Source organism: Xenopus laevis, chromosome 4S (genome assembly GCF_017654675.1).
Source record: "Xenopus laevis strain J_2021 chromosome 4S, Xenopus_laevis_v10.1, whole genome shotgun sequence".
In the NCBI taxonomy this organism is placed as follows: Eukaryota; Metazoa; Chordata; class Amphibia; order Anura; family Pipidae; genus Xenopus; species Xenopus laevis.
Genome location: NC_054378.1, coordinates 56,382,360 through 56,403,380, shown reverse-complemented (window position 1 = coordinate 56,403,380; position 21,021 = coordinate 56,382,360). Strand labels below are relative to the sequence as shown.

Sequence of the window (21,021 nt, the reverse complement as noted above, 5' to 3'; positions counted from 1 at the left end):
CACACACCATGCCATCAATAAACTGTAATAAGAACACACCATTCACAGACAAAAAAAATCATCAAAATGTTTTTATTCCCTTTTATTGTTCCTATACAGAGCTCACCAGCTCTGTGTAGCTAAATAGACGTACAGCCGCCTGCAGTTCACATTCCCACACGCAAAAAATAAAATGCTCCACCCAATAAGCCCTCACTTCCTGTAGTCGCGGAAGTAAATTTCGCCTCTCTGACTTTCTTCCTGTTTCAGACTGACCTCAGGAGACGTTTTGTGTATCTGGCCAATCGCTGATCAGGGGAATCGGTAGGCGGGGCCAGAGCGGTTGGCGGGGAGAATAATCTGATCTAATGGAGAGGTTATATTGCACATTGCCGGGCTAATGGTTTGGCATTCGAGTACCCACAGTAAGGTTAGTAGTGATCATGCTGCTTTATACAATGGCGGAACTGCAGAATGTTCCCTCCCTATTCGCTTGTGTATCCACTGACAGCTTGTGTAATACTGGCTTTGCCACTTCTTCTGCTTATGTTTTATTTACATGAAAAAGGCTGATCTTCAGTGCACACAGCAGATAGGACGTGCAGAAGACATTGTTGCTATCAGGGACATTATATTGCTGAGGCTCCAATACACAGCCCTTGCCACATTTAAGGATAGTAACTGTTTACTATCCTTAAATGTGACAAGGGCTGTGTATCGGGTTATCATCACTAAGATTGTAGTGTAAGACCTGAACCTTGTTTTAATTACCCTTTTTTTAATATAAGGCTATTTTACTGTAGTTACAGGGAGTTACTGTAGTTTGTTACAGTTGCAGTCCATATAAAATTGCTCAGCAAGGCCTGATGCAGTTTAAGGGAACAGAAACACCAAATAAAGTAATGAAAATACAATGTACTATTGCCCTACACTGGTAAAACTGGCATGTTTGCTTCAGAAACACTACTATAGTTCATATAAACAAGCTGCTGTGTAGCAGACATTCAAAGCTGAAAAATGAGAAAAGGCACAGGATACACAGCTGATAACAGATAAGCTCTGCAGAATACAATGGGATTCTTCTGAGTTTATGTTATTTACTGTGTATCCTGTGCTTAAATGGCTGCCCCCATGGCTACACAGCAGCTTGTTTATATAAACTATAGTAGTGTTTCTGAAGCAAACAAGCAGGCCGAAAAAAATTTAATCGCTGATTGGTTATAGCCTTTGTTGTTTTAAAGGAAACTTCTGTAAAATGTATGTACAGGTATGGGACCTGTTATCCAGAATGCTCGGGACCTGGGGTTTTCTGGATAACGGATCTTTCCGTAATTTGGGTCTTTATGCCTTAAGTCTACTAGAAATTAATTTAAACATTAATACCCAATAAACCCAATAACCTGGTTTTGCTTCCAATAAGGATTAATTATATCTTAGTTGGGATCAAGTACAAGCTACTGTTTTATTATTACAGAGAAAAAGGAAATCATTTTTAAAAATTTGGATTATTTGGATAAAATGGAGTCTATGGGAGACAACCATTCCGTAATTCGGAGCTTTCTGGATATTGGGTTTCCGGATAAGGGATCCTATACCTGTATAAGAATTTGCCATTTTGTAAATCAATTAAATATTTAGTACCGTTTGTAAAGTTTCTATTTACTATCCCCCTTCCCCTGAAATCTGAATCTTTACATTCAGCTTTATTTTGAAAGACTTAAAGACATTGTATAGTCAATATATTCTAGATATATTGAATGAACAGTCAGTCAAAATCTGACTTCGACGTCTGGATGAAGGAAGACAGATTGCTGAGAGGAGGGCACATGAGAACTTAGAGTATTAGTACATAATTTTTAATTGGCCATATTTGAAAAGTTGTTGCCTCTAATAGCACACTTTTACTGAAATCACTGGGGGGGGGATATTTGTAAACAACCTTTTATTTGTGCCAACTATACTCTTTTGTTTCCTGGAGAAGTCAGGTAGAAGTGCTATTGCATGTGCACTCCCAATGGTATCATCCAACCACAACAACTTTACACCCAAAGAGAAAAATCTATGGCACTAGTTTAAAAGTATCACCCTGCCAGCACTGTACTTTTTGACAGTCCTGAGTTGGACATTATTCTGTGCTGCATTTTGATTGGTAACCCATGGCACAGAAATTCTGTAAAGGACTTAACAACACATCTCCGAGAAATGGTAGACCTTATGTGATATGTTCAAATTTGAACAGTTGGTTGTATTGAGTTAGCACACCAGGGCAGCTTGGTGCATTTATCTTCGTACATATGGGGTGTAGTGCCTTACTTGATATATTTATGAGCTTGAATTGTTTTTTTTTTTTAGCACTGAATATGGCACAAGAAGAAATGGAGGTGGATCTTCTTAACCTATTGAATCCCATGTATTCAAACAGAGATGTGAGCACATCACATCAGCCCCGTGGTAGTGGGCAAGTTCTTTTCCTGCCACCCCCCCTTACATATTCAGATGATTCCGAGGACCTCTTCTTAGGACCAACGGAGCCACATGATGTTATTGTGTTGGATTCTGTGGAGGAGGCTCCTGGGCAGGTTGCAGCACCAACTAATGCTCTACAGATGCTCCACAGCGCTCTTGAACAGTTACGACAGGCTGCTGAGCAACGCTCCTCTGTACGTCCTACAAGGGTTCAAAGAAGGAGTACCAGGCGGCATCAAAGAGGAGGGTCACAGCGTACAGCTGGAACTAGGTATCTGATAGCATAGACCATTATACTGTATTTTTTAAAAAAAACTTTCGACCAGCGTTCCAGTGTCTCTGTCTGTTTATCGGGGCAGTTCACTTTTATCAATGATGCTAATTGAGCAGGTTACACCCGCAGGTTTGTAATAAATATGTCACTTAGAATAACAAGCTTCGGACTGTGCCCCTTAAAGGTCTGGGGTGCAGCCCTCGACTAAAGGTGGCCATACACGGATAGATCCGCTCGTTTGGCGATGTCGCCAAACGAGCGGATCTCCCTCCCATATGCCCACCTTGAGGTGGGCAATATCGGGCTGATCCGATCGTGGGCCCTAGGGCCCAACGATCGGATCCTAGCGTTCGCCAAACGGGCGGTCGGATCGCGGGACCGCATCAACGAACAGATGCGGCCGCGATCCGACGGGATTTTTAACCCCATCCGATCGAGATCTGGCCGACTTTCGGCCAGATCTCGATCGGGGAAGCCCGTCGGGGGCCCCCATACACGGGCCAATAAGCTGCCGACACGGTCTGTCGGCAGCTTTTATCGGCCCGTGTATGGCCACCTTTAGATGCAAACCCGTTCAGGTGAAGAAGAATATAGTGACTGACTACAAATAATCGCAGTAAAACGTATCTTTTAATAAATTGAATTAAAATCAACTCGGGCCAAGCCCTTACACAACGGTGCACATGACAACAGACTCACTGTATGTCCTCAATCTTGCAGTGCAGGGCAATTCCCTTAAAAGTACACATAATTAAAAAATCCACAGTAAGCGAAGGTAACGGGGTGACTTGTGCTTGTGAATACACCCCACGTCCACCTACACTGCCCTAAGCATTTCGCCGCTCACAACAGCTTCATCAGGGGCATAGGTACCATGCGCGTCTGGTTTTGCAGTTTAAATACCCTGCTGGTGGAGTCAAAACCCGGACGCGCGTCTTTTTCGCGTCACTTCCGTTTGTGTCATTCGAAGGCAGATTCGTATCCGGAACTGATATTGCTCAATGCGCATAATACCTTCGTGTTTATATTGCGCATGCGCTGCCTAACTTTGCCAGTACTGTCCAGCAGGGATAATTACTATGGTACCAGTATATGTATCCTTTTGCCAGTATTGTAGCCAGAAATGATTATATTAAAGGGATACTGTCATGGGGGAAAAAAAAATTCAAAATGAATCCGTTAATATTGCTGCTCCAGCAGAATTCTGCACTGAAATCCATTTCTCAAAAGAGCAAACAGATTTTTTATATTCTATTTTGAAATCTGACATGAGGCTAGACATATTGTCAATTTCCCAGCTGCCCCAAGTCATGTGACTTGTGCTCTGATAAACTTCAATCACTCTTTACTGCTGTACTGCAAGTTGGAGTGATGTCACCCCCCTCCCTTTCCTCCCCCCAGCAGCCAGACAAAAGAACAATGGGAAGGTAACCAGATAACAGCTCCCTAACACAAGATAACAGCTGCCTGGTAGATCTAAGAACAGCACTCAATCAATAGTAAAAACCCATGTCCCACTGAGACACAGTCAGTTACATTGAGAAGGAAAAACAGCAGCCTGCCAGAAAGCATTTCTCTCCTAAAGTGCAGGCACAAGTCACATGACCAGGGGCAGCTGGGAAATTGGCAAAATATCTAGCCCCATGTCAGATTTCAAAATTGAATATAGAAAAATCTGTTTGCTCTTTTGAGAAATGGATTTCAGTGCAGAATTCTGCTGGAGTAGCACTATTAACTGATGCGTTTTGAAAAAAACATGTTTTCCGACAGTATCCCTTTAAATAAACACATAGTGTATTGAACTATAACAGTGTAATGAAGTCATTACATTGTGTTGATGCCTCGTTTTAAGTGATGAGAAAGTATAAATTGGTGCAATAGCCCTGAGAGATACCGTTTATAGAGAAAAGGGGGGCATAACCGTAATGTCTTCATAGAAAGTCCTATTTATATTTTGGACTATTAGAATCAAATTGGAAGTGGAGCCAGTAAACATTAATTGTATGCATGCCGGAGACCTCTAGTGACCAAACAGAGGTATAACCAAAAACTCAATAATTTCTCCAAGGCATGCTAATAAGTAAAAAAATATACTTTATTTACATCAATAGTTAAAATACATGAGAGATATCCCCTCTAACGCCTAACGCGTTTCATGCTTACCCAGCACTTAGTCATAGGATTCTGCCTATGACTAAGTGCTGGGTAAGCATGAAACGCGTTAGGCGTTAGAGGGGATATCTCTCATGTATTTTAACTATTGATGTAAATAAAGTATATATTTTTTTACTTATTAGCATGCCTTGGAGAAATTATTGAGTTTTTCTATTTATATTTTGGCCCGAGTTGATTTTAATTTATTCGTTTTACTACGATTATTAATAGTCAGTCACTATAGTCTTCTTCACCTGAACAGGTTTGCATCTAAGTCGAGGGCTTAATTTGTATTTATTTGCATTTCTTAAAAGTGCTAGGATTCAGCCAAATCTTGGATTTGGTGCATCCCTGATTTTATTGATATTCAGAGTGTTGAGGTTCTATTCTTTATAAATACTTTCAAAATTGAAAAAAATGTGAGTTGCCACTGCCATCCATATTTTGGAGCTCCTCTCTTGCATGATTATAAGACTGAAAAGTTACAGAATACATTTTATTGTAGGTTATGCAAGAGGTGCAAGCTATAAAATTATAAATGTCCCATATTTGTGTTTACAGTTCTCGTGCTGCGTTGAGTAACTTCTTCCAAATAAACAGAACCCAAGGCGTGGCTCCTACCTCCGAAAGAGAGGAGAGAAATGCTGCTTTGAGGACAGAATCTTCAAGAACTTCACCAGGGGACAGTTCTGATGAAACTGTGGAACTGAGTGAAGAAGAGGAGGGTGGAGGAGGAAGCTCAACAGATGTTGATGAAGTAGATATTAATGCAGGAGCTGCACCACCTGCAGAGCCAGGTCTGTCTGTGTCTTAGCTGCAGGCTCTGGTTTTGCTTAGTATTACATGAAACATAGCCAGCTGAAAGGTGGTCTCATGCAAATGCAGCACAAAGCTGGTTATTACACCAAAAGCAAGAATATTTAGCAGGCAGCAATTTTCCCAAGCAGGTTGTTGTTTTGTGATGTCTCTGCACGGGGTCACCTTATTCTTTTTTTCTTTGTTTTATTGCGAATTCATTTATTTTGCAGTTTCCCCTTAACTATACTTAAAGGGGTGGTTCACCTTTAAGTTAACTTTTAGTATGTAATAGAGTGGTCATTTCTAAACAACTTTTCAATTGGCTTTTGTTATTTATTTTTTTATAGTTTTTTAATTATTTGCCTTCTTATTCTGACTCTTTCTAGCTTTCATGTGGGGGTCACTGACCCCATCTAAAAGAACAAATGCTCTGTAAGGCTACAAATGTATTGTTATTGCTACTTTTTATCACTCATCTTTCTATTCAGGCCCTCCCCATTCATATTCCAGGCTATTGTTATTATCAATGAGTGGTTGCTAGGGTAATTTTGACCCTAGCAACCAGATTGCTGAAATTGCAAACTGGAGAGCTGCTGAATAAAAAGTTAAATAACTCAAAAACCAGAAATAATACAAAATGAAACCCAATTGCAAATGTTCTCACAATATCCCTATACCTCATAATAATGTAATTTTAAAGGTGAACAACCCCTTTATTGAGTGAGCTGTCAAAGGCTACCAGTGTTTCAGCATATATTGTACTTGTAGCATACTACATATCTGTGGTAGCAACATATAAGGGTCTGTCTGTGTCTAAGCTGCAGGCTCTCGTTATGCTTAACATTACAGCTCAGGTGGTCTCATGTAAATTCAGCACAAAGATGTTTATTATACTAAAAGCAAGAATATTTAGCAGGCAGCAATATTCCCAAACAGGTTGTTGCTTTGTAATGTCTCTGCACAGGGTCACCTTATTTTCTTTTTCTTAGAGTACAGATAATAGGATTTGGAATGCATAGAACTAGGTAAGGGAGCTTTCTACAATTTGAAGCACATGTCTGCAGGTTTGTAAAAATACATTTCAACAAAAAGAAACAATAGGAGAGTTTTTTGACCTAGTACAAATTACAGAGGAAAGCATATTAAGATTTAAAAAAGTTTGCAGTGCTTTCTGCATAATGGGTTTCTAAATAATTCCCTCATATTTGAATATAATTGATTGCAATAGGCTGCTACCATACTAGCAATTCTTGTGAGACTTCTGTAGTAGGAAATTACACAAAATACATCTTACAATAATGTGCTTGGTTTTGTTAACAAGAACCTACTTTTGTTTGATATTTTTTTTTTTTTAGCTCCTGAGGAACTCCAGATTAATGTTATAGAGGTTCAAGCAGAGGCCCCTGAATCATTACCTGTTCCTGAAAGTGTCACGTTACCTCTTCAAATACAAAAAAAACAGGTGTGTCACAGTTACCCATGTGGTATCCCGAAGTACCATCAGCATAAAAATTCGTATTTAATTTCACATTTCAATATTTTAAAATTATTACACATTAGAAGCCCATTTATCAAAGGTCGAAATTCCAATTCATGTAAATTTTATAAAATTCTAATATACTCACAATTCGACTGGGAGGTTATTTAAGAAAAAAATTTTAATGGCTAATATGCGATCGAATGGTTCTGACCCCAAACATTTGAATCGTATTCGGTTCGTACGAATTGAATTTTTCTCCCGAAAAAAAAACTTGAATGTCAGAAAGGCTATTAATATCTCCAAATGGCTCAACAAACTCGCCAGGTCTTAGGTGGTGAATATTCGTATTAGGACTGTTTCCATAGTCGAGGTGTGAGAAATCTCACATTCAAATGTACATTAGATTATTGGAATTGAATTTTGAATGTGTGAATTTTAAAACTCGAAAAATTTGAATTCATTTAAAATGTACTATTCGACCCTTGATAAATCTGCCCAATTGTGTTAATCATTTAAATAAACACTACTTTGGCATTGTGCAGAAAGACTTGGTATCTAAAATCCATGTTACCCTTCCCTTTATTCTGTAGATTTTTTTCTTAATTATCAAAAAGAAGGGCAAACGAACAGTGGAGTTAATAACCTGTTGAGCACTCATAAAAAAAAAAAAGAAACCTTATACCCTCTCACTCACAGAATTCATTTTACTATCCTAGAACCAGATTTTCAGTGTTTCTGAGGTATATTAAGGTCTCTCTTAGAAATCTCCTTTATTTCTAAATGTTTTAAAAAGAAGCTTTGTTCCAAAGGTGGTTTTCAACTTCCTTGATAGAGTTTGCCCTCTCTGTCTGGTTTAACTACTGATATTTCCTGTTATTAAAGGGTGGCATGTATATGGTTTAGAGAGAAATGTTTTTTGTTTTTTTTTGTTAATGTACCTTTTGCATTGTGGGGGGTTTTACACCTGTTCACCTCTGGATGATGAAACTTGTTGATGTGTTGGCGCTGGGGAAAACAAAGTTATAAATTGGTATTGTCTCCATAGGAATGAAAACACATAAGGTTTGACTGTTCCATTGTTTGTGCTGTTCAGCTGTTAGAATATGGAGCTGCCAAAAAAGGCATCCGTATGCATTGGAAATCGACATCTCCTCAATCTCTCCACTTCTGGTGAAATTAAATTAACAACTTCCTGACTAATCAGAAACTGACATACTTTGCAAGATATTGTCCACATAAGTTTGAAGCAGCTTGGTGCCCATGGGTGTCCTTCCACGATGCTTCTAATAAAACTGCGAATGTGTGATGGCAAAATTACATGTTTACTTTTATTCTTTATTAACTTCTCTCTCTCCTCTCCAATCCATGTCTGTCTGTCTTCCCTTCTTCGTTCTATTTACCACTGTTAAAAGTTTAAAATGCAAAAATAAAAATTTTAAAAAAGAATATTGAGCTACACTATAACTAATGTTCCTTCCAACATGAACTTTTCTTTTTTTTGCAGAAAACACCAGTGAAACAGTTGTCACCAGTAAAACATTTGCCACCTGAAGAAGATGAAGGGGACACATGTGCAATCTGCTTTGAGCCATGGACAAATGCTGGACAGCACCGTCTTTCTGCCCTGCGCTGTGGTCATTTGTTTGGCTTCACCTGCATCGAACGTTGGCTGAAGGGGGGTGCTGCCAAGTGCCCACAGGTCAGTGAATATTTACATTGGTTACTTATTGAATTTTCTAATTCAGCATTCAGTAGATCAGCGTTCAAAGTAAAAACCAACTAATTAATTACTGGGTAGTTAAAAATATAAAAGACAATGATCAATTAAAGAATTCAGACTTGCATTGCTTCTAAACTGCAATTAAGCTTTTATTGTGCACTCCTATTACATGTTTCGGGCTCACAGGTCCTTTTTCAAGTGTGTAAAACCTAAAATAGAATAATGGTGGAAATGCTGTATTTTGTATACTAAACATAAACATGAACTTACTGCACCAGAAACCTAATAAAATAAATGATTTATGTTTTTAAAGTTGGCACTAAAGTTGTAATTTTGTTAAACATCTTTGCAGGACCAAGACTACGTACATGCTCAGTGTAGTCTGGGCTTCAGTTGGGGGGTTAAGCTTAGGCATCATCATAAATTCAAAAGAGCACAAGTCAAATAATACAGTATCTGCTATAGTAGCCGATACAACAAGACTGATTAATAATCAGAATATGCAGACTGCACTGGGTCTGTGGATACAAATCTCTACACGTCGCCAGCTGCTTTATAGGGAAACAAACAAAGCTGCTTGTTCTGAGAAGTAAGGTGGAGGGGCTTCCCTGCTCTGTTTGAAAGTATGATTGTTTCCCTGCAGTTAGGGACCGTCTGAAGTTTACTATCTGCAGCTGCCAGAGCAAGTAAAACAAAGGGGAATTTCACTGCATACAGTCAGGTTTCCTATAAAAAAACTGTACACATTTTTTAATTAAAGTATATTGGAGATATAAATATTAAGGCAAGGGATCTGGTTAATCTATAGTATAACACGGGACACAGGTAACAACTTGCCATCAGTAATATAGGACAAAAGCACATAAATTCTGTGCAAAAGTAAATTCTGCAGTATGAAAAGTCTTTGGTTATAAGTAATATATTATGATTGTGCAGTGCAGAAGACCTGAAAAAGGAGCTCACAAGTGCTGAAAAGCATCTACAATTTCTTTAATTTCCTCCTGAAGTTGAAGATGCTGATATCAATTTAGAATAGCAATGTAATTTTCCTTTGTATGCACTTTACCTTTTTTAAAGAATCTGCTTTGTATTTCCAGTGCAATAAAAAAGCAAAACGTGCCGATATTGTTGTACTTTATGCGCGGACACTGAAAGCTCTGGACACAAGTGAGCAGGAACGAATGAAAAGGTACTTTTGCTTCCCTTTGATGACAGAACTGTTATTTGGAAAGGAAACATGCTTCTTGTGTTCAATTCTAAATAAAGGAATTGAATAGCTATTATATTAACATAGCTTCCATCCCTTGTCTCTTAGTTCCCTGGAGATGGAGCAGAGTATGCGCAGGAAAGCAGAGTTGGAATCTGCACAGTGCCGACTGCAGGTTCAGGTGCTAACAGATGAGTGTGGAAAATTGCGCAAGCAGATTCAGGTATGTGTGGCAAAATCTTCTTGAAGTTCATCAAATAATATTCTGTAATGATTTATAAGGACTAGGGCAAGGGATCTGGTTAATTATATCAGGGCTGTACAAAAGATAGATCTGGATCTACCAGTAAACCCTCCTGTTTCATGCTTTTTGTTCAGATATTTATTGCATTAAGGTTACATAAGAAATAGTTTGTTAAATATAGCAATATACATTTTCTCATTAATCAATATTTACATAATATTTTTCATGGAACAGAATGCAAACTGCTTTTATAGATCATCATGGGAAAGCATCACAAAAAGTAGATCTCACATTTGTAAAGTATGGGCATTCCTGATCTATAGTATAACATCAGAAACGGGTAACCGCTCACCAACAGTAGCATAGAATGACCAATAAACGTAAAACCTGCAGTGTGAAAGGCTTTGGTTACAAATAATAACTGATGATGGAGATGTGCAGAAAACCTGAATAAAGGCCACAAGGGCTGAAAAGCATGTAAGATCATTTCTTTAATTTCCTGCAGGAGTTAAAGATGCTGATTGCTCAGCATGGCACCAGTACCTCCATGCAGGCTTCTTCCTCTCGATCCACTATTTCTGGTAGCCTGTCCTCTAGCCAGGGCCAGCACAAGTACAGCTTTGAGAAAGCCATCCTAATCTCTCAGACTGGGAGCTGTCGTGTTATGTCATACTGTGAAAGTATGAGCTGCCTAGTAGTATCGCAACCTTCACCTCAGACTACACTTATTCCCGGTAAGAAACAATTTGGTTATGGACAGATTTTTTTTTGTAATTTGTTTTTTATGCTTTAATAGTATTTTGATTTTGAGATCAACGTTTAAACATCTCATTGCTGATTAATTATAATCATTAATTTCAATTGTTCAGAGGGCAAAGGTTATTACAGTGAAACCTCAAATTTTAAATACCCTGATTTTAAGTTTACCCGCATTTTACATTTTTTATTTGTGGTCTCACCAATTTATAATGCATTGTTTTCCTGGGATTTTATATAAAAAGTTTGTCCTGATTTACCCAAAAACAGTTTTTGTTTTTTTCTCAATGTTATTTGTGAAATAAAGAGGTTTAAAATACTAACCAGATTTATATTTTTCCATGGTTCTGCCTGTAAATGGTTAATTCCAATAAGTCTGCCCCTTATACATTCCTGCTCCAATCACTTATTGCTTTAGGTTGTGTATGTGACTGACAGAGAGTCTAGCACATGCCCCCCATAGTGTAACATTAACACTGCAATGCTTAACCCTTGTTATTAACACACTAAATATTGATCTAAAAGTAAAATGGACTCCTGTGCTTATATCCTTTCAGTACTTAAGAAAAACTTACTTTAACAAATTTCCCTGATTTTACATTTTCCTGGATTTTATATCCTTTCAGTACTTGAAGAAAAACTTTAACACATTTCCCTGATTTTACATTTTCCCGGATTTTACATGATTTTTTCCTGGTCCCCTGAAAAACGTAAATGGGGGTTCTACTTTACTTTGTAATACAAGCATTTTACCAAGCAATTATAAGCAGTTCCCCCTATTAAAAAGCAAAAATATACAAAGAAGACACCCTAGCAGAATAATGGAGCATTTAGTAAATGTAATTGTTTTTCTATGTTATAAAAATGTAGCAAAGCAAATGAATGCGTTAAATCGAGGCACCACAAGGAAATAGAACACCCTTTGTCTTTTTTCCTATGAATGCTATTTAATATTCAAGTACATATTATTTTTGGGAGACTGTCCAAAGCTAATTTTTCTTTTCTTTTTTTTCCCTGTAATCTGCTAAAGCTGATTTTCATATCCTAAATCTTCTTATTTCTGTAGGTGTGGTTTAGCAACATCTGACATTACTATAATTGTTGCAAAAGGGGAATTCAGTTACTGAACATTTGTTATCTTGTAGACAGTTCAATGTACCTATTTTTATTCATTCTTCCTTTCAATTCTATTTTATTCTGAAGCTGTCATCTTTGTAGGTTCACTGACCCTAGCAAATATAGGCTTCAGTACCTTTATTTAACATCATGCCCTGCTAAAATCATTCCACAAGTAGGAACTAACATTGCTATGGTTTTATGTATTTTTCAGGTTGTGGAATTAAAAAGCTCAGTGCTGCAAATCTGAAAAGTAGCCAGTATGTTCCCATACATTCAAAACAAATCAGGGGCCTTGCATTCAGCAATCGTTCTGATGGCCTGTTGCTCTCAGCAGCTCTTGATAACACCATTAAACTCACCAGGTAGAAATTTTTGTTTAGAGAAGTATTGAAAAAGTCACATTGTGTTATCCATTTGCATTCTGGTTAATGATACTGCAGTGAACTGGGTGGTTCTCCTTGAAGTTAACTTTTAATATATTATAGAACGGCCTATTTCTAGCAACTTTGCAATTGGTTTTCATTATTTCTTTTATTATTTTCAAACTATTGCCTTTCTCTTTTGATTCTTTCCACGTTTCAAATAGGGGTCATTGATCCCAGCAGCCGAAAACTATTGAGGCTACATTTTTATTACTGTTACTTAGGGGCAGATTAAATATAGTAATTGACGGCACCAGTCAGCGGTTTGTTATCTTAAAATGCCTTTATTGGGACATAGGCTCTGACCCCAAACACCCGGCAACGTTTCAGACCCCTCTCGGTCTTTCCTCAAGCCGGGTGTTTGGGGTCAGAGCTTATGTCCCAATAAAGGCATTTTAAGATAACAAACCGCTGACTGGTGCCGTCAATTACTATATTTGGTTTGATTGAACGGATTGAAGTTGGAAACCGTTGGACGTGCATCGCATTAAAGTAATTTGGAGGTGAGGGTGCTGACTGTGAAATTTGTGAAACTTAGGGGCAGATTTACATAGTGTCGAATATCGAGGGTTAATTAATTAGCGCTATTCAAACAATCGAAGGATTATTCCTTCGATCGAACGATAAAATCCTTTGAATCGAACGATTCGAAGGATTTTAATCCAACGATCGAAGGAATATCCTTCGATCAAAAAAAGTTAGCCAAGCCTATGGGGACCTTCCCCATAGGCTAACATTGAGTTCGGTAGCTTTTAGATGGCGAACTAGGGGGTCGAAGTTTTTTCTTAAAGAGACAGTACTTCGACTATCGAATGGTCGAATGGTTTTTAGTTCGAATAGTTCGATTTGAAGTCGTAGTCGAAGGTCATAGTAGCCCATTCGATGGTCGAAGTAGCCCAAAAAACACTTCGAAATTCAAAGTTTTTTTACTTCGAATCCTTCACTCGAAGTTAGTGAATCGGCCCCTAAGTCTGTGCACAGAGGCTAATTTTTCCTTGTTTCCCATAGCTTGATGACTAATACTGTGGTACAAACATATAACACGGGACGACCCGTCTGGAGCTGCTGCTGGTGCTCTGACAATAGCAATTATGTTTATGCTGGATTGATCAATGGCTCGGTGCTTGTATATGATCTACGAGACACAAGTAATTGTGTACAAGAGCTGGTGCCGCTAGGGTCCAGGTATGTAGCCTTTTTCAATAACTGTAAATCAGAATGTATTGTGTAAGTTCATCTGTCATTGCAGTTTTTTTTTTGTTTCTGTCAGGTGTCCTGTGGTATCATTGTCTTATGTGCCACGGGCTGCTTCTGAAGTCTTTCCTTGTGGAGGTGTGCTGGTTGGGACCTTAGAGGGTGCATGCTTCTGGGAAATGAAAGATGATCAGTATCGGCCACATGTCCTTCCTTTGGAGCCTGGGGGTTGTACAGACATACAGATAGAGAGCAATACACGGCACTGTCTTGTTACTTACCGTCCTGGTAAGTCTGTCTTTTAAACTACTGTTTACATTTTTAACAAATGTGTTTGTTACTGATTTTTGTTAATGGGACCCTTTAAGCCGTGGTGTCATGACTAAAGGAATTTCTGAGATTAAATTAAGCCAATAGAAATGGGTTTTATTGGAAGTCTGATGGTTAAACACATAAGTTTCAGTTTAAAGGGCACTTAATATTAATGCTCTAAATGAAACTTCAATGCAGTGGATAATGTCATGGAGCTACACCACACTTTGGAGGCAGAGCAACTTTATAATAAGAAATATCCTCCCCAGTACATCGGCCCTGTCTTCTGATGTATAGACTTTTTGTATGAGCAAAGTTCTGTAACTATAGCACATTTATTTGAACTCCAGGAGTGACCATTACACAAATTGCAAGACTGAGTAGTAGTACTAACCCACCACAAGGTACAGTTCATAGTAAAATATCTGTATTATGACAGAGTTCATATAACTTATCTCTGAATTTTAAAGAAGATATATGAGAGAGAGAGAGAGAGAGAGAGAGAGAGAGAGAGAGAGAGAGAGAGAGAGAGAGAGAGAGAGAGAGAGAGAGAGAGAGAGAGAGAGAGAGAGAGAGAGAGAGAGAGAGAGAGAGAGAGAGAGAGAGAGAGAGAGAGAGAGAGAGAGAGATGTATAGATATTAAAAATCATTAGGCGAGGGTGTGACCACAAAATACATATAGACAAATACAAGATTCCTCTGCACTCAACCCATTATCAATATATTTAAGACAGAGACATTTTGTGCATACTGCTACTGAAAAATGCCTTACCCTTTAAACAAAACAGGGATTGTTTGTCCATATATTGCAATATATTTAAGCTGGCCAACTACGTCAAAGTCATCCTATATCTGGCCAGTCCTATGCTCAATTTTCATCTGATTCATTAAGAATTCTATGGTTTAATTATACATTTAATAAAAGGGACGAATACGTTTTACCTGCAACTTACTAGCTGCTTTCAAAGTAAAACTCCCAAACTTGTCTGCCCTTTTATTAGACACCAGTGGGATCACCTGACTATAGTTGGAGAGGGTGGGAGCTACAACATGGAGCATGTCTCTGTCTTAAATATATTGATAATGGGTTGAGTGCAGAGGAATCTTGTATTTGTCTATATATATATATATATATATATATATATATATATATATATATATATATATATATAGAGACACACACACACACGTATATGTGTGTATGTATATATATGTGTATGTGTATATACACACACACACACACACACACACACACACACACACACACACACACACACACACACACACACACACACACACACACACACACACACACACACACATAGAGTAAGCCTTATTTTCTTTTTGAATGTGTGTCTATATTTACAGGTAAAAACCATAATTATGTACGTGGCGTGATGATGGAGCTGACCAGTAACCGGCTGAATGACTCAGAAGATGAGTACAGTTGTTCCTGTTACCCTGTTCAAACTTTTAATGCAGGTAACACTTGCAAGCTTCTCACCAAGAATGCCATATTTCAGAGCCCTGAGAGAGATGGCACTATTCTGGTTTGTGCTGGTGATGAAGCTTCAAACTCTGCAATGGTAAGTACTGAAGTGTAATTCAGGATTTGGAATACAAGGTTGCATACATTATAAATACTGCTACCATTACACCCAATATAGTGGTGAGACCTGTATATGCTGTCTTGAAAGTCAGCTAGTCGCCCTACTATCCCTTCATCAGAGTAGAATTGTTTCATCCATACTGATGATACTCGTGCAATAAAGGCATACCGTTATTCTTATAGGGGGGATACCATTACACATTCAGCCATACAATGGATGTTTTTCTTTGTGATTAATGTATAATACCTTTTTACAGCTTTGGCATTCAGGAAATGGTACTCTTCTTCAGAAGCTTCAAGCGGACCAGCCTGTTTTAGACATCTGTCCCATGGAAGTAAACCAGAGCAGTATGCTGGCCACTTTAACAGAGAAGATGATAAAAATCTACAAATGGGAATAACATGTCTCTTCAAAAGATTTTTTTTTGCATATCTTTCTGGCAGCATAGAAAGTCTTCCTAGTCGTCATCCTGATCTTACCTGTGACACCGAGATGTGCCAGGTCTCTAACTAAAATTCATCTGAAATTCACTAATTTATGTACAGTAATAGTTTGTTCAGCATCTACGTATTTAATTTCATTCCTACGAAAAAACGTCACAGCATAAAATTGTGTGGAATCCTATTGTAATTTTAAAACACTTTTTTTTTTTTTTTCTGGGAAGACCCTGTCCAGTGGCTTTCTTTAAAAATAATGCCTGTTTGTATGTCTCTTGTATATATTTTCATTGTAATTGTAAAACCATTTCCTTGTTCCCTTCTGTCCCAATAAAGACTACTCATTTTATTACCAAAATGGCGCAAAATATGTTTTTACGTATTTTTGCAATGTTATTAGATCTGTTTTAATTATGGCTTTCTCATAGTTTGAAGCAGTGATTAAATGTTAAAGGAAGCAATGCAGATTAAGGGGCAGATTTATCAAGGGTCGAATTTCGAAGTACAAAAAACTTCGAAATTCAACCATCGAATTGAAAAAGATCGAGTTCGTAGTTTTTTCACCGAATTTGGCAATCCTACGATCGAATAAAAATCGTTTGATCGAACGATTTTAGTGTACGATCGAAGGATTTTTATTCGATGTGTAAAGACTTAGAAAATGTTTGTAGAAGGTCCCCATAGGCTAACATAGCAATTCGGCAGGTTTAATTTGGCGAAGTATTGAAGTCAAAGTTTTTTTTAAAGAGACAGTACTTCGATTATCGAATAGTCGAAAGATTTTTACTTCAAATCATTCAAGTCGAAGTATCCAAAAAATTACTTTGAAATTCGAACTTTTTGTACTTCGAAAATTCACTCGAACCTTAGTAAATCTGCCCCTAAGAATTCCCTGGAGCAAATGTCAGCCAAAATATCAAATTAAACTGTTTCATCTAGGTTGCAAAATGTGTTTTGCACCATATGTGCAAAATCTAATCTCTGTAGATAAGTTATATGTGTCCTCTTTGCCAAAAAATCACTCCAAGTGAGATATTTAGAGGCCCATTTATCAAAGGTCGAATTTCGAATTCATATGATTTAAAACTCCCTCAAACTCGCATGAACTGGAAATTCGACCAATCGAAATTTATAAGAATCTAATTTTTTTTTAACTCCAGTTAATTGGATCAACTCGAATTGAATTTGATTCGAGTTTTGAAAACTGGGTTTGTTTTTTTCGTAGAAATTAAGTCCCTAAAAATTCTTTTCTAATAGATTCAGTACATTCCAGCACAAGAAAACACAATAACTAAGATGGGAGTTGGCCAAGTCCTCCCCCGTCGCTAGTGTAAATGCCACTGCTTTACTATACCCTGCAAGTTCTTGCACAATATTGTGTACCTGATTATGGCATGTGCCATTAAAATTGAATTCTTAGAAGGAATGTTAAATTGTAGGTTTAAAGTATAAGAAATTATACTAATTATTAATTAATTATAAGAAGTATAAGAAATTGCACAAGTTTTTGCACTAGTTTAGTAAATAGCAGGTATGGAATATTTTTTTCAGAAACCCAATGACCCTAAATCTCCCACAATTAATTTTAGAAAATGTTTTGCTCTGTAGTTATAACAACTATACCATATGCATTATGTTAGCTAAGCTTCATGGATCCATATTGGTTTGATAGTAACTAAACTGTATAAATCCATATTAGTGGCAAAAAAATACCATTGGGATCATTTATTTAAAAAAAAATATTTTTAGAAGACCATGTATGATGATCCCAATTACAGTAAAAAAAAATGTTTTTTGGTAACCCTAAGCTCCACCATGAGTGGTAGCTGATGTTGGAACTCCAGGAAGTACATCAAGAACTGCAGCTGCTCCAGAGAGAAAAGTTTGTGACAATCCTGGGAAGTGTACCAGCATTTACTAACAGACCCTTGTAAAAAGCACCAGAAGGCTGCATGGTGAAAATATACTGTCAAGTTAAAATTTGTACCAAAGGATTCAAATTGATTCATTTGCCTGCACCAGTGGAGGCACACTTGACATACTAGCAAAAAAAATAAAAAAAATATACTAGCTTATTATTAGATGTTTTGTGGACATTTTGTTTCATAAAAAGTAAAGTTGTGAATGTTGTTGAGCACTTCCAGATAAGGGAGGTTTATTGCAAAAGTTATAGCAGATGTAATGGTTCGCCTCCTGTCCTGTTTGGCCCTGGGCAAATGCCCCTTTTTTCTTGTTTATTTGAACAGCCCTGAGGTAAACATCTGCTTATTTGACTAAAGATGGGAATATACTGTATAAGCTGATAAAATTTCCAGCTATGCCCAATCGATATGTTGCAAAAATCAGCCCTACATGTATCGGGATAGTTTGAAATTCTGTTGGGCAACAGGCCTCTGTATGATCACTGTATGATGAAATTATTGTCCCTAGGGCAACAGTGATTATCGTTAGCAACCACACCCAACACGCAGATTTTAGGGGGTTATTTACTAAAACCCAAAAATGTCTCAATGTTTTACTAAAACCACTTTGACCAAACTTCCATCCACATTTTTACCTTATTTATCAATAAATTTGAAAAATTCCGGTGCGGGAAAATATTCAATACATTGTTTAAAAAATCCGAATCGTATGTTTTTATTTTTTTGGATTATCGACCGGAAAAAACGAATTCAGATTATTGCTCAAAACCCAGCGCAGATCATGAAATGTAAATGCAGTGTCGGACTGGGACACCAGGGGCCCACTCTATTTTTTCTTTCTCTCCTCACTCAACCGCTATTCTCCTATTCTCTTTTTTTTTTATTTTTTACATACTATAAATCAATTATTCCATATATATAATATATAATAAGCCTAACGGTTTACTAAATCTCGAAAAAAGTTGCTGTGCCAAACTGGGCTTGCCTCCTTTCCTGGAAAAAAATACCGGCCTTCCTATATATTTATCTTTTTTCCCCTAGTAATAACATCGGGATTAACCATCATTTTTACGGGACAGGCCTATAAAATACAGGCCAGGTGGCAACCTTAATCATGAGGTGACTGCATCAGCATCTATAGGCCAATATGCCCTCACTATGCAGGGCCGGATTTACATAGCGGGCGCCCCTAGGCCCACTGCCGTTTGTCCCCCCTGTCCCCTACCCTTTATTCATGCAAATTTTCATGGAGATTGTATCTCCTGCACATCCCTAGTATTTTTGAACCAATGTGGGTGTGGTTGGGCAGCATGCCGCCCCCCTATAATCCTGCCACCCTAGGCCCGGGCCTAGGTGGCCTTCCCACAAATCCGGGCCTGACTGTATGGGATTTTCTATCTTATCCAATAAGATAGTTATCCCATTTTTGGTCACATTTTTGTCAGACATGGACAGTAATCTGTCCATAATTTAGTCTGAAGAGGCCAAATCAGAATAGATTGGCCCTGGTATTGTGAGATACTGGCCCTCATCCAAGTATTCTGGCGTTGTTTGCAGACAATATCTACAGGCAGACACCAACATTAGGTAGTTGGCACCCTAGAAAATCTATTGATGTGTTTTCATTCGTAGTTGACAAAATGTAACTGATTATGTAAACATGTAACTTTATTATAAAGCTATTAATTCAGAGCACCGAAAATCTCCCATTAGAGTATACCACCAGCAAAAACATGGCTACGAATTAATTGTAGGCTTGAGTTATTTCCCCAGTAAAAGTCAATTTGAGCCAAGATTTCTAGCCCTCTGGGCACAACAAGTACGTCACAGGACACCAGCGGCCATCTTTGATAAGACCATTGCCTAGAAACCAACCCAGCGCGCTAACGCGTCCAACTAGACTACGTGACGTAATTGCGTCGTCAATACGCGTGCGCGCTTGGATCTTCCCCGGTGGGCTGTAGCTTTGCGAACTGCTCCTTGACTAGCACTTCCCAAGATGGCGGCCTGCGGACGTGTCCGGAGGTTGTGGTACTTGTGTGTGATCACGGGGCTAATTGTGTTAAGCTCCGTGGGTTCCAGAGCGCAGCCCGCTTCGCTGGATGGAGCTGCAGCCGCGGCTCCGGTGGGGGGTGCTGCAGCACAACCTGCGGCCTCACAAGCTCGTAGACTCCCAGGCTGGAAGCTTGCAGAGGAGGAGGTCTGCAGGGAAGACGTGACCCGCATCTGCCCTCGACACACCTGGAACAACAATCTGGCGGTGTTGGAGTGTTTGCAAGATGTTCGAGAGGTGAGTGCCTTTGTGTTTGTGCTTGGGGAGTGCCGCTGCCATTGTGTGCTTGTTTGTACACTGCCCGCAAGCCTTTCAACAAGAACTTCTTGCAAATCCGACATCCTCTGCGGGGAGTTGTAGTTCAGCAATTCCTGCTTAAAGGCTGTCTTTTGTTCCTTGTTAGACTGTTACAACTGTCCATCATGTGTACAGCCTAGACCTGAATATGTGCCTGTTCTATTGCTGTGCATTGAGTGGCACATTGTAAATCACTTTTCTCAATGTCTAATCCATCTGTTTTTGGATCATGGTTCCTCGCTCACACTTTGCAGCCAAACACTGATAGAAACTGACCAGATGTTACACAGTGGCCACATGTAACACAGTGGCTGATTGACAGTAATCGCTAATTGGTCGTTTTATTATGCTGTCCTGATAAGGCTATAGATAACTATGGATTGTGTCATTTATGTTGTGCAACTGTATTTTCCTGCCGTAGTGTTATTATCATAGAAGCAGCTTCTCTGCAGTAAGAATTGTACGACAGGGCTACATTTGATTAAACACTTGGGGATTAAAAGTGCAAAAGTAAATGCTCGTAAAGGAGACGTGTAAAAAAAAAAAAAAAAATAACAACGTACCAATACGTAATACT

At 38.4% G+C, this 21,021-nt stretch overlaps 2 protein-coding genes across 2 annotated transcripts in view; both read left to right on the top strand.

Moving 5' to 3' along the window:
- The first annotated feature begins 235 nt into the window (after positions 1-235).
- On the top strand, positions 236-16,530 carry rfwd3.S (ring finger and WD repeat domain 3 S homeolog). The gene is made up of 13 exons (XM_018260649.2): positions 236-409; positions 2,332-2,716; positions 5,435-5,670; positions 7,027-7,133; positions 8,656-8,850; positions 9,969-10,060; positions 10,187-10,301; positions 10,828-11,056; positions 12,409-12,559; positions 13,628-13,804; positions 13,890-14,101; positions 15,494-15,711; positions 15,992-16,530. Exons 2-13 carry the CDS (start codon positions 2,340-2,342, stop codon positions 16,133-16,135), a joined length of 2,253 nt encoding a protein of 750 aa, XP_018116138.1. The 5' UTR covers positions 236-409; positions 2,332-2,339; the 3' UTR covers positions 16,136-16,530.
- A 3,458-nt stretch (positions 16,531-19,988) lies between these two features.
- The window catches only part of glg1.S (golgi glycoprotein 1 S homeolog), a 46,604-nt gene continuing 45,571 nt past the window's right edge, over positions 19,989-21,021 (top strand). Inside the window, exon 1 of the mRNA XM_041561268.1 lies at positions 19,989-20,384. Within this exon, the coding sequence (XP_041417202.1) occupies positions 20,094-20,384 (291 nt within the window). The 5' untranslated portion in view covers positions 19,989-20,093. The remainder of the gene's footprint in view (positions 20,385-21,021) is intronic.